Source organism: Hyla sarda, chromosome 4 (genome assembly GCF_029499605.1).
Source record: "Hyla sarda isolate aHylSar1 chromosome 4, aHylSar1.hap1, whole genome shotgun sequence".
In the NCBI taxonomy this organism is placed as follows: Eukaryota; Metazoa; Chordata; class Amphibia; order Anura; family Hylidae; genus Hyla; species Hyla sarda.
The window spans coordinates 51,171,328-51,188,310 of record NC_079192.1 but is presented as its reverse complement, the minus strand read 5'-3'; the positions used below and the strand labels follow the sequence as shown (position 1 = coordinate 51,188,310).

Sequence of the window (16,983 nt, the reverse complement as noted above, 5' to 3'; positions counted from 1 at the left end):
CACTATATCGTACAGGAGGAGGGGGCAGAGAAAAGGGAATATTTAATGTGAGGGGCAAAGCACAGGGGGCATTATATATGTAAAGAGCACATGACGGGGGGGGGTGTGCCCTGTGCCCCCTCACATACAATGCCCCCTGAGGAGACAGGACTGGGGGCATTATACATGAGGGGCGCATGTGGCCCAGCCTCTACCTCCAGTGACCCCCAGATAATTTGAGTTTGAGACCCCTGTTGTACATTGAGGGGTGTGTATGCCGAATACACCCCCCCAACTGTATAATCCCACCCATCACCAGAGAGTATATTGGGCACACTAGAAGGGCCGAATGGTTCTTATTTGCCAATGCATGTTCCCAGTCATTCCTATTATTAACCCCTAAACTCCGGTGGAAACAAGTGACAGCTGTCACGCCCCCTCCCATAGACTTGCATTGAGGGAGCAGGGCGTGACGTCATGAGGGGGCGGGGCAATGGCATCACGAGCACTCGACTCCAGCGTTCGGAACACTTTGTTCCAAACGCTGAGCAGCGGAGTACCCCTGTGAGAAACATCTTGTACTGTCCAGTGTCTTAACACCCTCCTTACAAAAGCGTAAAATAGCTAAAAATAGGTCTACTAGGATTAATTGAAATCCCTAAGCTGATAATTGAGTTATTTTTAGATGAAAGGAGAACGCTACCTGTCTAATCATTTGACGTGCATAGGCCAGGCTATAACAGAGACAACTAAATGTTCCCTAGGTACAACTTCAAAAATGAGTGGCCGTATCTGCTGTATAGACAAAACACAGTGGCCGACACATTTATCATTGTCTTTAGACTGGTCAAAGGGCCAAAGAAGGAGCAAGCAGGGTTTTTTGCCCCTTTTTGTTTACATATTTCTGCTGATTTTGAGTTGTAATCCACTGATTTTGGCAATGCACATGATATGGAAGGGATTTCAGAACTGCAACTTTTTGTGAAAAGGAGCAAAAAAAAGGCTCAAAGCCACTGAAAAGTCTCTAATTACACCAGCCCAGACTTAGCTTTTTGGTGTATGTGAAGAGAGAAATTTTGTGCAGGTCACATTTTCTGAAATGTATCTAATGCTCTTTGACCACTTAATAAATTTGGTTCTCCTACACATTACAGCACACAAAAAATGGTGTAGAAAATGCTTCACTTACACCTACAATGATAAATGTGGGCCAGTATGAATAGAACAAAAAAAAAAAAAAGAAAAATCAAATAGATTTTGTGTAGAACATTCTAAAAAAAAAAAAAAAAAAAAGCTACAGAACATTTCCCACACGGACTAGTAACTGTGGAACCCCCCCCCCCCCCCCCCCCCAACACTCTTGTGTTCCGTTCTTAAAATGGGTACTCCAGTGGGAAAAAAATATATATTTCTTAAATCAACTGGTGCCAGAAAACCAAACAGATTTGTAAATTACTTTGATTAAAAAGCTTAATCCTTATTGTACTTATCAGCTGCTATACGCTCCAGAGGAGGTTCTTATCTTTTTGAATTTATTTTCTGTCTGAGTACAGTGCTCTCTGCTGACACCTCTGTCCATGTCAGGAACTGTCCACAGCAGGAGAGGTTTGTTATGGGGATTTGCTCCTGCTCTGGACAGTTCCTGACATGGACAGAGGCGTCAGAAGAGAGCATTGTGCTCAGACTGAAAAAAATTAATAAAAAAATAACATACAGCAGCTGATAAGTACTGGAAGAATTAAGATTTTTAAATAGAAGTAATTTACAAATCTGGAAACTTTTTATTTATTTTTTTTTTTAAATCAAACCCAGAAAGTTAAACAAAGTGCAGGGGAACGAGCAACCTGTCATTTACCACCCATCCAAAGGAAAGGTGATTTTATAATAAATATATATAAATTTTTTTTTTTTTTTTTTGCAAACATACTAATTGTGGAAATACAATACATACATACGTGTGTGTATATATATATATATATATATATATATATATATATATATATATATATATATATATATGTTTGTGTGTATGTATACAATATATACATACACACACACACTTATGAGTACATTATTATATTTTGTCAATAACTGCACGTGAGATTTGCTGCAATGTAAATACAGCTGTGGTCTGATTAGGCACTGAGGGGGAGATTTATCAAAACCTGTCCAAAGAAAAAGTGTCCCAATTGCCCATAGCAACCAATCAGATCGCTTCTTTCATTTTTAACAAGGCCTCTGAAAAATGAAAGAAGCGAGCTGATTGGTTGCTATGGGCAACTGGGACACTTTTCCTCTGGACAGGTTTTGATAAATCTCCCCCTGAGTCTTCACACAAGAAGGCATAAAAAGGTTATCCGAGGCTACTTTGGGGTAGTGTTCTCATTGTGAGTGATCAAGAGCGTCGACTGTGGTAGATGCGTTTCTCTCTAATACATTCTACCCAGTTGATGGACTGAGAGGGGGCACACTATTAGACAGAGAAGCAGGATGGTCATTTGGACAAATAATCCGCCATCTAGGCCATTCTGTTAACGGCAATACTTACGTGAGGACACAAATGGCCAGCAGGCAGTGGATGGCCCAGTCAGACTACCAGCTGAGAGGATTGTTTAATCCACCTCTGCACACAACCACCATTGTCCTCATTAGCAGTGGTGTCATGAATGAGAAGCCTGGACCCGTATTAGTTTTTAGCATCAAATCTATGACGTCACGCCCCCTCCCATAGACTTGCATTGAGGGGGCAGTGTGTGACGTCATGAGGGGGCGGGGCTATGACATCACGAGCTCCCGGCCCCAGCGTTCGGAACAGTTTGTCCCAAATGCTGAGCAGCGTAGTACTCCTTTAAGATCACGCAATGAATGGAGGCCTCGTGGCAAGCCCTTCAATCCTACATTGGCTGTCAAGCAACACACACCTCCCCAGATCACCACTAGGGGTGACTGTGGTATGTGATTGCCCCAATTGCTGGTGTAATGATACAAAGGACACAACAGCTCAGATATGTGCCGACAGCCCAGGGTCCCTTGTGGGGCCTCTTGACTTTCAGTAGGATAATGCTCACCAATCTAGGGAAACCCTTGTGCTAACACTTGCGTGGTCTGCCCATCACCAATCCAGCTTCACCAACCTACACTTGTGAGCTGAGCTGCAACATCTGTGAGCAATGATGATGGAGGAGATGTCATATGGAACCTGTATGTGTCCATGCCCAACCGTATCTCCTATTGTATCTAGACTAGAGGTGTCCTATCTGGGTACTAGAGGCTTCTTTCAATTGAATTAATTTTCCCCAGTAAACATATCCTTTCCTTTAAGGCCGGGTTCACACAGACAGAAATGTGCAGAATGTCCGGGCGGACACTCCGCACATCTGAATAATCCGGCAGGCGCTAGGGCAGCTCAGAAATGCGCCAATGCATTTCTGAGCAGATTCCGTAGAAAAAAAATAGGCAAGTTTATTCTTTCTGGAGACGCCAGATGTGGGATCAACGCAACAGAAACATCTGCCGTGGAAATTCCACCGTGTGCAAGTGCAGCAGAATCCCATCACAATCAATGGGTCTCTGCTGCAGTGCAATGTCTGAGCGGAATATTTTGGCAGAATTCCGCACGGACATTCTGCCGTGTGAACATAGCCTGAGACTGAAATCGAATGAAACCTTATATGTGTAAAGATAATGAGGATGTGTAAGCGGTAACAACTGCTCTTTGCTGTGTTATTGTTAAAGGGGTCCAAAGGATAGGGGATGTTAGATCACGAGGGTCCCGTCGCTGGGAACCCTGCAATCTGTGGGCCGGCACCCCTGTCATTTGGTGCCAGGAGCAAACTCCGGTCCGTGTCTGATAATGTAAACCGCCACACCCCCTCCATTCACTTCTGTGACTGCTATGCACTAGCATCATGCCCGCTCCCATAGACATGAATGGAGGGGGCAGGGCGTGACATCACGAACGAAGGAAAGCTCCAAGCTTCCGTGTTCTGGACACCGCCGCTGCCGGCCCGGAGATTGCGGGGGTTCCCAGCGGCTGGATCCCCGCGATCAGACATCTTATCCCCTATCCTTTGGATAGGGGATAGGAGGTTTCCAACAGAGTACCCCTTTAAAGTGTATTAGCCCAAAGTCACCCCTCGTATTTGCCAGGACATATACCGACCCAACATGGATGGCATTATACACTCATTTTCTGCAGATACGAATGAATTTGTAAAAAAATAAAAAATAAAAAAAAATATAAAAAAAACCAGGCAAAGTGAACACGGAATAGATACAGAAGTTATATAATAACATTTTTGTTATTCAAACATTTTTTTCCTATATTCCTTTCGGTCAGAATAACAGTAGAATAAAACAATATGTTTTCCAATGAATCCTGTAAGGTCAGACTATCGGTCACTTGTCATGTGTGCACAGCGGGGGCGGCCTCTTTGTTTAAATCATAACATTTCTACAGTATCTTAAAGGGGTACTCCACTGGAAAACATTTTTTTCTAAATCAACTGGTGCCAAAAAGTTAAACAGATTTGTAAATGACTTCTATTTAAAAACATCTCTATCCTTCCAGTACTTATCAGCTGCTATATGCTCCACAGCAAGTTCTTTTCTTTTTGAATTTCCCTTCTGTCTGACCGCAGTGCTCTCTGCTGACACCTCTGTCCGTTTTAGGAACTGTCCAGAGTACAAGCAAATCCCCATAGAAAACCTCTCCTGCTCTGGACAGTTCCTGACATGGACAGAGGGGTCAGCAGAGAGCAATGTGGTCAGACAGAAAATTCAAAAAGAAAAGAACTTCCAGTACTTATCAACTGCTATATGATCCGGAGGAAGTTCTTTTCTTTTTGAATTTTCTTTCTGTCTGACCACAGTGCTCTCTGCTGACACCTCTGTCCATGTCAGGAACTGTACAGAGCAGGAGAGGTTTTCTATGGGGATTTGCTTGTACTCTGGACAGTTCCTAAAATGGACAGAGGTGTCAGCAGAGAGCACTGTGGTCAGACAGAAGGGAAATTTAAAAAGAAAAGAACTTCCTGTGGAGCATATAGCAGCTAATAAGTACTGGAAGGATTAAGATGTTTTTAAATAGAAGTCATTTACAAATCTGTTTAACTTTCTGGCACCAGTTGATTAAAAAAAAAAAAATATGTTTTCCAGGGAAGTACTCCCTTTAAAGATTTAAAGGTACAGTACATGAATGTACAGGGTAGTGTTTTCCAACCAGTGTGCCTCCAGCTGTTGCAAAACTACAACTCCCGGCATGCTGGGAGTTGTAGATTTGCAACAGCTGGAGGCACACTAGATGGAAAACACTGGAATTGGGGGGGGAAATTTTGATGACAAACAAGAACATGGTAGACACAACTAAAGACCAGCTTTTCCTAGCCCCCTTTAGCATTCAATTTGGCAATAAGGGGGTTTCCTTGCCTGGTCGACATTGCAGACAGAGTTGTATTGAGGTCAAAGCAGCTTAGGCCCCTCCCCTATCTCCCAAATCTTGCTTCACATGCACTAGCACTGGAGGAGGGGGCCTGGCAACAAACCGTAAGTTCCGCTTACAGAAGTAGCCGACCCCCACTGTGGGCAAGAGACAGGATCCCAATAGTACTTTGTAATAATGACCAATAATAAAACACTGGTAAAAAGAGGCAACTGAAAAAGAATACAATGTTACATAGTAATAGGAAAATCTCTCATTTCCGCACATTTCATGAGAATACGGACAGGACGGCTTCCCACTCATCCTGTTCTTCTATACAATTCATTACAGAGTCAATAAAAAAAGGATACAGAACATTAAAAAAAATATTAAAACAAGAACAAAAAACCAAAAAAGAAACAAAAAAAGAAACAGCTTGTATATTTCCATAAGCTTAGCATAAAACAGTTCAGCAGTGATCTGCCCAGAATGAGAAGAAAAAATAAAAAAAAACGGAGATCTCACCACTGCTGGAAGCAGTAATATAAATTTCCCCATGAGTCTGTTTGGTCTTAAAAGACCTAAAATATATATTTATATATATATATATTTATATATATATTTTTTTTATTTCTGTAAAAAGTTTTGCACAGAGTCCAAGGCTAAACCTGAGAAAAAGATGGGTAGGACGGAGGAAAAGGAGGCTTATTGGATGGCTTCTGGGTAAAAACCAGCTCGGGGAAAGGTTCTTAGAAAAGTCCGTCAAGATGACACGTCGGCCGTCGCCGTCCTGCTTTGGAAGTGGTGGTTTGTGGTGTTGGCGTTTGAAAGGGAGGAGTCATTCGGGGTGATACCATAGTCAGCCTGCTGGGGAAAGAAGACAAAAAAAAAAAGACTTTAAAAACGTGGTCAGTGTCCCTAAAATGAACAATAAGTCCATCTTGAATAGGATTTTACTATTTATTTACAGATAGATATGTAAAAAGATGAGTATCGTAAGTACCGTACATCACTAATCCTGTACTGATCCTATGTACACAGTGACTGCACCGGCAGAATAGTGAGTGCAGCTCTGGAGTCAGTGTGAACATACATAAATTACTTGTTTGATACTGATCCTATGTACACGGATACTCCAGAGCTGCACTCACTATTCTGCTGGTGAGGTCACTGTGTACATACATTACATTACTTATCCTGTACTGATCCTGAGTTATATCCTATATTATACTCCAGAGCTGTATTCACTATTCTGCTGGTGAGGTCACTGTGTACATACATTACATTACTTATCCTGTACTGATCCTGAGTTATATCCTATATTATACTCCAGAGCTGCACTCACTATTCTGCTGGTGAGGTTACAGGATCAGTATACAGAGCAGAATAGTGAGTGCAGCTCTGGAGTATAATATAGGATATAACTCAGGATCAGTACAGGATAAGTAATGTAATGTATGTACACAGTGACCTCACCAGCAGAATAGTGAGTACAGCTCTGGAGTATAATATAGGATATAACTCAGGATCAGTGCAGGATAAGTAATGTAATGTATGTACACAGAGTTATATCTTGTATTATACCTCAGAGCTACACTTCATATTCTGCTGCAGTAATTCTGTACATAAATATTACTTATCCTGACCTGTACTGATCCTGAGTTATTTCCTGTATCGTACCCTGGAGCTGCTGTGTGCACTGTGCAGTTATTCCTCCTGCCTTTTTTCTTGCTGTGTTTTTGGCTTACTTGTGCCAAATTTTTCAGTATAGTGCACAGATTTTGGTGAATTGAAATGAAAAATCACCTCAGAACTTATTGTAGGATATCACTTTCCTAAGGCAGAGGTGGTATGAATTTGCAGTGTTTTTTTTGAATGTTTTAACACTTTTTTTGAGCCTATATTATTATTTTTTTAAAGGCACATTTGGTAAATAACTTCCACTGTAATGTCAATAATGATTCACTGCATTTTTAGTCAGTTTTACCGCAAGTGTCCATTTTGAAATTGTACAACATTTTGCGAAAAACTAACTGCGCAAAAACCTCCCGTAGAGGAAAATTGGTGCAGTTGCCCATAGCAACCAATCAAATTGCTTTTATTTTCCACAGGCCTCTTTAAAAATAAAAGAAGCAATCTAATTGGTTGCTATGGGCAACTGCACCGCTCGTCCTCTACATAGGTTTTAATAAAACTCCCCCAGTGAGTACATACGTAAATTACTTATCCGCCACTGATCCTGAGTTATATCCTGTATTATACTCCAGAGCTGTTCTCACTATTCTGCTGGTGAGGTCACTGTGTACATACATTACATTACTTATCCTGTACTGATCCCGAGTTATATCCTGTATTATACCCCAGAGCTGCACTCACTATTCTGCTGGTGGGGTCACTGTATACATTACATTACTTATCCTGCACTGATCCTGAGTTATACGCTAGAGCTGCATATAATCCTCTGTCCCTCAAACACAGGGGAAGCACGAATCTCTCCCCTACCCTGAGTGTTTGTTACAATGTATCAGTGCAGGTAAGAGCTCTGGGGGAGGAGTCCCCAACAGAAGAAAGATGTGTTCTGCTGTTCCGCCTTAGTTCACAGAAAATTGCCTTTTTTTTAGAGAGACCTAACACTACAGGGGGCATAACTACTATATGGGGGTACAGAGGTGGGCCTAATTCATATATATGGGGGTTTAGAGGGGACCCAACTGCTAATTTGACTTTAGGGAGCCTGGAAAAATCCTCACACACTAAGGGAGTTGTGAACCGAAAAAAAAAAAGATTGGGACCCACTGGCCTAGACTTGCACAGTGTAACATGTAAAAACGGAAGAGGTCAGTAAGTTTTCTAAAATGATTGTTTCCATTCACTAACAGCAAGCAGAGGTATTGAAACATAGTAAACCATACTACTAGATGGGACAAACCATTTAGATGCAAGTTTCACTTACATGTCTTCGGAAGATCCTTTGGAGCAGGCTACGTTTTGGCGGTTCGGGAAGCTGCCTCCAGTCCAGATCTGGGGAGCGCGTCCCATTTGGTCCAAAGATGTTGAGGTCCTTGAAGCATTCAGTCTCAATCATCTGAAAGGGTCAAAACACATAGATCAGTGGCAACTCTAATAAAAATGACAGCTGATCCCATGTACACAGTGAGGGAAACCCCAGCAAAAGCATTAAAGAGTACCTCTCATGATCTTGTTAAATATTATAATCCTCCCGGTTCACTGCCTCCATCATGATAAACCACCCCCTGCCTTTATTTTTATTATTTTTTAGTTTTCTACCTTGATATTGCTCTGTATTTTCTGCTCCATCTCGGTCAGATTCACAGACTGGGAAGGGGCGTTCCCCAGCAGGCGTGACATCATCTGAAGCCATACAGGGAAGAACTTCCTCCCACACTCTGCTACACACACAGCCCAGAGAAGATCAGTGTGAGCTGACCTATAATTGGATAAGGCTGCACACACCCCCCCTCAGCACTCCAGACTGCATTTCCTGATTTTGGACTTCTGCCAGGACAGCAGGAGTCCAAAGTGTCTGCAAGAAATGTTCTCTGGACAGGTAGGGAGACACCTAGTGGCAGCTTTTTTTTTATTTATTTTTTTAAACACAAAACATAGAAAACTTCCTTTTTTTTTTTTTTAAATAAAACAAAGTACATTAGAAAGATTTTTTTTTAAATTTACCATAAGGAGTGCAATAGCAAAAATTAGTTTTAATGATAGTGCCCATTTAAAGGGAAACCCCAGCAAAAGCGTTAAGGGGAAACCCGCAGTGTGTCCCGCACAAAAGCTTCTTAAATGGGTGAAAATTGGAGCTATTGCATCTTGTTACTAATATGGTAATTTAATCTCAAGTGCTGTATATGCGTTGCTTTATCCTGCTTGATCATGCCGATAACCCCGCCCCTCCAGATTCATCCCCTCTTGCTCGGTACATTTGTAAAGGGGTAGAGTTATCGGCCGGGGGAAAGTATTGCTCATACAGCAGCAGTCCGTGCCATTTGTACTTCAGCAGAGAAGAAGAAACCACAATAGCAACAATGAGGGAGATTTATCAAATCCTGTGCAGAGGAAGAGCGGTGGAGTTGCTCATAGAAAGCAATCAGATTGCTTCAACAGGGTGTCTCCAGCTGTTGCAAAACTACAACTCCCAGCATGCCCGGACAGCCAAAGGCTGTACGGGCATGCTGAGAGTTGTAGTTTTGCAACAGCTGGAGGGACTCTGGTTGGGAAATATTGATCAAGTCTGTTACAAATTGAGTAGTCTGTGACTGACGTAATGTAAAATCCTCACCTCATTCTGCCAGGGGATTGGCACACAACCAGTGGCAAACTTGGCATAGAAATCATTGTCCGTCTTGTCCAAATTGACACCTTTTACCGTCGAAAACTGCTCAATATCCAGCACATCCTTACAATACACGGCCCGGGGCTATAAGAGGGTAAAAATACATCATTTTAGACAAATCAGAACAAACGATTATATATGAACAGTAATCCAATATTCTGGCACACAACCATATGCTGAAACGGCATATCGGGCAAACGGGACCGGACATTGGACTTTTGGCCGACTACATGACTAAACAGAATCTATGTGGACAGACGTATTGGGCCCCAGCCGTAAATCATTGGGTCCAAGCGTTTTGTACAATCCCATGACTACGCGGTATAAAATCCAGCCCGACCAATGTAGTCACAAAATGGGTCGGTCTATAGAGACCAGGGATAACTCCATGGTTCTAGGATAGGAGCCACCACTGCAACAAGTCCGGTCCAGATATATCTTCGCTCCTAGATCTTTCACCATTAGCGGTGGTTGATATTATTGAGAAGTAAAAGCGTTTAGGAACCACAGCAGCTCGACCACGTAAAGTACCAGAGCAGGGTCACCAAGTGCTGAGGGGCATATAGTGTATAAAAGATGACAATGCTTTGCTGTTAAAGGGGTACTCCAGTGGAATTTTTGTTTTGTTTTTTAAATCAACTGGTGCCAGAAAGTTAAACATATTTGTAAATTACTTCTATACAAAAATCTTAATCCTTCCAGTACTTATCAGCTGCTGTATAATACAAAGGAAGTTATTTTCTTTTTGAATTTCCTTTCTGTCTGACCACAGTGCTCTCTGCTGACAACTGTCCAGAGCAGCATAGGTTTGCTATGGTGATTCGCTCCTGCTCTGGACAGTTCCTGACATGGACAGAGGTGTCAGCAAAGAGCACTGTGGTCAGCAGAAAAGAAATGAACTTCCTGTGGAGCATACAGCAGCTGTTTTGCTTTCTGGCACCAGTTGATTTAAAAAAATAAAATGAAAAAAAAAAACACATTTTGTTTTCCACCGGAGTACCCCTTGGCATCAATAACTGCAGACACCAAACCTTATCTGGCATTAAAGGGTTAATTCAGTGTCCCCTCATATAATGCTAAGAGGGGGGGGGGGGGGGGGGGGAGCGGAAAAAAATAAAAGTAAAAATAAAAAGCTATGCTTGCCTACCCCTAGTCCCCGGCAGGTCTTAATGCAGCTCATGTTTGGCTCCTTCAAGTCACTTGTTTCAAAATAAGAGGTCAGAGCAGGACTTGTCTGCCAAGCCAATCACTGGCCGAGAAGGCACACAACTGTGGTCAGTGATTGGCTAACAGGGCAGGTCCTGCTCAGACTTCTCGTTATTACAGCAGAGAAGAGACACAAGCAGGAAGGGACTGCAAGGAGCCAATCGGGAGCTGCAGCCTCAGGTGTAGGCGAGTACAAGTTTTTTTTTCTTCTTTTCTCTATAGCAGTGGTCTCCAAACTGTGGCCCTTTAGATGTTGCAAAACTACAACTCACAGCATGCCCTGAGTTGTAGTTTTGTAACATCTGGAGGGCCGCAGCACGGAGACCACTGCTCTACAGCCCCAGTCAGCATAAAACCTGTGTGCCGAGCGCTTCATGACATGGCTGAGCAGCTGCATGGAAACCTTACATCACCAAGCACAATGCCAAGTGTCAAATGAAGAAATATAAAGCCACCGCCACTGGACTCTGGAAACGTGGCCTGTAGAGTGGGGGGCCCCAGCATGTGGACCGCTTGCATTTAAAAACGTATCGCCTATCCTGTGGATAGGGGATAAATGTCTGATGAGTTCAGTTCCACTGGCTTACCCCTTTAAAGGAGTACTCTACTGGAAAACATTTATTTATTTTATTTTAAATCAACTGGTGCCAGAAAGTTAAAACAGATTTATAAATTACTTCTATTTAAAAATCTTAACCCTTCCAGTACTTATCAGCTGCTGTATGCTCCACAGGAAGTTCTTTTCTTTATGAATTTCCTTTCTGTTTGACCACAGTGCTCTCTGCTGACACCTCGGTCCATGTCAGGAACTGTCCAGAGCAGCATAAAATCCCCATAGAAAACCTCTCCTGCTCTGAACAGTCCCTGACATGGACAGAGGTGAAAGAAAAGAACTTCCTGTGGATCATACAGCAGCTGATAAGTAATGGAAGGATTAAGATTTTTAATAGAAGTCATTTACAAATCTTTCTGGCACCAGTTGATAAAAAATATAAAATAAAAAAAATAGAAGTAATTTACAAATCTGTTTAACTTTATTTAAAAAGCTTAATCCTTCCAGTACTTATCAGCTGCTGTATGCTCCACAGGAAGTTCTTTTCTTTTTGAATTTCCTTTCTGTCTGACCACAGTGCTCTCTGCTGACACCTCTGTCCACGTCAGGAACTGTCCAGAGCAGCATAAAATCCCCATAGAAAATGCTCTTCTGCTCTGGACAGTTCCTGACATGGACAGAGGTGTCAGCAGAGAGCCCTGTGGCCAGACAGAAATAAATTCAAAAAGAAAAGAACTTCCTGTGGATCATATACCAGCTGATAAGTACTGTAAGGATTAAGATTTTTAATAGAAGTAATTTACAATTCTGTTTAACTTTCTGGCACCAGTTCATTTAAAAAGTTTTCCAGTGGAGTACCCCTTTAATACCTATTGATTTAGAACAGGATGTCCTAAAAGCTCCGGTAGGGGTCCCTATATTTTTGTTTTGGGCACGGGCCATTGTTTTGGATAGGATGAGAATCTACAAATATCATAGAAGCTACATACATCTGGCACAAAGGACGGCTTTATGACTCCAGCTTCCAGCCTCTTGAAGTTGATGTTCCTGAGAAACGGATGCTGCTTCACTTGGCTTGCACCTTGGTCACTGCACCCCAGCCTCTGCTTTGGGTCTTTGGCTAATAGCTGCAAAAAGGACAGAACAATGAGAAGTCAGAGGCGTCACACAATAGGGTGGGGACAATAACTTGGATAAAGATCTCTCTATTGCAAAACTACAACTCCCAGCATGCCCGGACAGCCAGAGGCTGTCCAGGCATGCTGGGAGTTGTAGTCTTGCAACAGCAGGAGGCACCCTGGTTGGGAAACACTAAAACTTGACATTTGCTTTTAATAAAATAAGTTCCATATTGGTAAGGCTTAAAAGAGGTACTCCGGTGAAAACTTTATTATTTTATTTTTTTAAATTAACTGGTGCCAGAAAAGTTAAAAAGATTTGTAAATTTCTTCTATTAAAAAATCTTTACCCTTCCAGTACTTTTTAGCAGCTTTTTGCTACAGAGGAAATCTTTATTTTTTGAATTTCTTTTTTGTCTTGTCCACAGTGCTCTCTGCTGACACCTGATGCCCGTATCAGGAACTGTCCAGAGCAGGAGAAAATGTCTATTGGGGTCTGAGAGACTGCAAATCTGGCAGTCTGTAGCTTGATTATTAAGATTGGCTCCTAAATACATGCACCAGCACCAACTCAGGAATCAGTGTATGTAGGGACGGCTTTGATTACAAATTTGTAAATTACTTCTATTTAAAAAAAATCTTAATCCTTCCAGTATTTATCAGCTGCTGAAGTTGAGTTGTTCTTTCCAGTCTGTCCACAGTGCTCTCTGCCGACACCTCCGTCTCAGGAACTGTCCAGAGCTGGAGAGGTTTGCTATGGGGATTTGCTCCTCCTGCTCTGAATAGTTCCTGACATGGACAGAGGTGTCAGCAGAGAGCACTGTGGTCAGAAAGAAAAGAACTCCACTTCAGCAGCTGATACGTACTGGTAGGATTAAGATATTTTTTTAATAGATGTAATTTACGAATCTGTTTCTGGAGCCAGTTCATATGAAAAAAATTGTTTTTCACTGGAGTAACCCTTTAACATCTTCTAGTACAGTGTTTCCCAACCAGGGTGCCTCCAGCGGTTGCAAAACTACAACTACCAGCATGCCCGGACAGCCGTTGGCTGTCCGGGCATGCTGGGAGTTGTAGTCTTGCAACCGCTGGAGGCACCCTGGTTGGGAAACACTGTCCTAGTCTATAGAGGCAGCACAGCTATTCACTTACCATCTTACATATAGACTTTGTGTCTTCTGTGAACTTATCAGAATACGACTCTTGTTCTTCTTGAACTCTTTTTTCCACCTCTTCCCTTTTTACCCGTTCCTTTCGGGCACGGAACGGAGACTGCCCCTCGGTCATCTCGTATATGATGCAGCCCAGCCCCCACCAGTCAGGGCTAAATGTGTATCTCTCATTCTTGATGACTTCGGGAGCTGTAAGAAGAGGAGGACACAGGATGAGCCATCAGCCTCATCATAATGACTAGGGGTGCGGAAGGCACTGGAAACGCGCCAGCTGCAGCTGCTTACCCATGTAACCCACAGTTCCTACTCTCCCGCGGATACTCTCGCCATCTGGAATTTTGATAGCCAACCCCAAATCTGAGATACGGATGTGACCTGCACAGAGGAAAAGAAGAATGAGAAGTAAATCCTGAAAGTTTCTACTAATGTTTTCCATTATGTAATTCCAGATCAGGGTTTCCCAACCAGGGTGCCTCCAGCTGTTGTAAACCTACAACTCCCAGCATGCCTAGTTAGCCTTTGGCTGTCCAGGCATGCTGGGAGTTGTAGTTTAGCAATAGCTGGAGGCACCCTGGTTGGGAAACCCTGATCTAGACTCTTCTTCTGATCAGGTTGTATAGTATATGAAGACCCCTGTATGCGGAGGCAATAAGAGTCCATGTCATACAGGACTTATCATAGTCCTCAAACATAGTCCTTTGTCATAATGCTTTGGATCTATACATTCAAGTGTCTCCTGGCTGGTCGAAAAGTTTCACTTCCCCCACCAAACTTTAAAGGGGTACTCCGCCCCTAGGCATCTTATCCCCTATCCAAAGGATAGGGGATAAAATGTCTGATCGTGGGGGGTCCCGCCGCTGGGGACCCCTGTGATCTCGGCTGCGGCACCCAAGACATCCGGTGCACGGAGTGAACTTCGCTTCGTGCCGGATGACTGACGATGGGGGGGGGCGGAGACTCGTGACGTCCCTCAATGCAAGCCTAAGCTGGTGTGGATGGGGTGGGGTGGGGGGGGGGGGCGGAGACTCGTGACGTCCCTCAATGCAAGCCTAAGTGTGGGGGGGGGGGCGTGACGCCCCCTCTCATAGACTTGAATTGAGGGTACGTGGCCATAAGGTAACGAGTGGGGCGCAGCCGTGCCGTCACAAGTCTCCGGCGCTGCACCCGGGGATAAGATGTCTATGGGCGGAGTACCCCTTTAACGGAAATAGGGTACTCCTGTAAGCATGGTGCATAGCATCAAAGCAGCTCTGGGACCAAGAAAAATATTCCATTTGGTTTGGATTTGTAGTGTAGAAACCCATGTATAACCATTATTCCTACCCCGCCCCCCAAACACATGCCCAACAGGCTTTATTATCTGCACTGTGGGTCAGCAGCCTCACTTTTTCATCCCCCTTTGCACAGACTTAAATAACACGGGAGTATTTTTACTCTCTACAATCCCTGTATTATAGGTCAAAGTCCAGACAACTTTGCTTAACTGAGGATTTGGGGGTAAATGCTAGTAAAATGTGCAAAGCTCCAGTTCTGTCAGATTTTATGGTAAAGACTGTGCTGCAACCAAAGTGGCCGCTACAACGGCTATAGTCATTCAAGTTTGGGAGCCCTGATCATCATATCTGCTGTTTTCCCATGTAATGTTTACATTTCACCAGCAGATGGCAGAGAGCGTAACATAACATCTTCACCTCACTGCTGGCCGGAGCAGTCCTGTTCTGCTGTGCACAGACGACTTTCTAAGAAAAATCCTGTACAAAAGCTAAGAGTGTGTGTGTGTGTGTATGTGTGTATATATATATTATATATATATATATATGTGTGTGTGTATGTATGTGTATGTATATATACAGGTGATGTTTTCTGGATTTCCTTAGTCTTTCACAGGTGATATAGTTGTGGTGATGCCCGATTCGCTGACCATAACTATATCACCTGTGAAAGACTAAGGAAATCCAGAAAACATCACCTGTTGGGGACCTTGAGGACCGCCGCTTGGGAATCACTGGTATATAGTCACACATGAAGAAGCAGCACCCCAAAAGTTCTGATAAAAGGATCGTAAGTTCATTCACCTCAGGTGCATATATTCACCGTCCCTTATTTGTCTCTCAGGTCCTGCTTCTTCCTATGTGACCTGATGCTTTGAAGGATGAGAAGTCAGGTCTTTTAGTAGGTTCCTGCACAAATATTTGTTACTGTGCTGCATCTGATGTGTATATAAGAAAATATATACAAAAGCCTGAGCTACTCAAATTCAATAAGATGCCGCCACTCCTACACGCGTTTCAGTCCGCGGTCAGTGGACGGAAACACGTGTAGGGGTGGCGGCATCCTGGGACTTGTAGTACTTTCCAGCGTTGAGGTATGTATTATGGTATTTACCTGACTGGTCTGGTTCTTTGTTTTTCCCTGGTTTGAGACTTCTATATGCTTTCACTTTACCAGAGAGTTTTCCCCCTTATACCAGCACTTCAAACTTTATAGCTCATTATATTTTATTAAAGGGGTACTCCGGTGAATAACAATTTTATTTTTAAAATCAACTGGTGCCAGAAAGTTAAACAGATTTGTAAATTACCTCTATTTGAAAATATTAATCCTTCCAGTACTTATCAGCTGCTGTATGCTTTCCAGGAAGTTCTTTTCTTTTTGAATTTCTTTCCAGTCTGAGCACAGTGCTCTCTGCTGACACCTTTGTCCGTATCAAGAACTGTCCAGAGTAGGAGCAAATTCCCATAGCAAACCTCTCCAGCTCTGGACAGTTCCAGACATGGACAGAGGTGTCAGCAGAGAGCACTGTGATCAAACAGAAATAAATTTCAAAAAGAAAAGAACTTCCTCTGTAGCATACAGTAGCAGATAAGTACTGGAAGGATTACGATTTTTAAATAGAAGTAATTTACAAATATGTTGTAAAAAAATAAAATAAAATGTTTTCCACCGGAGTACCCCTTTAAGCTCCCAGTATGCAGTATCTTACTACAGTAGTGGCTGTAATTGTCCCGTTTTCCCATTTGCTGATTATTATGTATCTATTTGTATTTTTAAATGATATCATGTCCCAGGGTTGCTGCCTTTTCTGTGCTGATTTCCTTCTTTTTAATAATGTGTTTTAAATTAAGGGGTATTCCAGGAAAAAAATGTTTGATTGCTACAGGGGCTGTAATGTTAGTACC

The 16,983-nt window shown here is 42.8% G+C and overlaps 1 protein-coding gene across 5 annotated transcripts in view; it reads right to left on the bottom strand.

Annotated features, from left to right (window-relative positions):
* Window positions 1-5,142: 5,142 nt before the first annotated feature.
* Window positions 5,143-16,983, bottom strand: part of LOC130367907 (G protein-coupled receptor kinase 5-like) — a 94,168-nt gene continuing 82,327 nt past the window's right edge. For 2 of the 5 annotated variants that reach the window (XM_056570898.1, XM_056570897.1), the window contains exons 11-16: window positions 14,090-14,179; window positions 13,785-13,993; window positions 12,504-12,641; window positions 9,702-9,839; window positions 8,352-8,483; window positions 5,143-6,265 (exon numbers count right to left, since the gene is read on the bottom strand). In XM_056570898.1, coding sequence (XP_056426873.1) covers window positions 6,161-6,265; window positions 8,352-8,483; window positions 9,702-9,839; window positions 12,504-12,641; window positions 13,785-13,993; window positions 14,090-14,179 — 812 coding nt within the window. In that variant the 3' untranslated portion in view covers window positions 5,143-6,160. The remainder of the gene's footprint in view (window positions 6,266-8,351; window positions 8,484-9,701; window positions 9,840-12,503; window positions 12,642-13,784; window positions 13,994-14,089; window positions 14,180-16,983) is intronic. The other 3 variants (XM_056570899.1, XM_056570895.1, XM_056570896.1) reach the window with 2 other exon arrangements.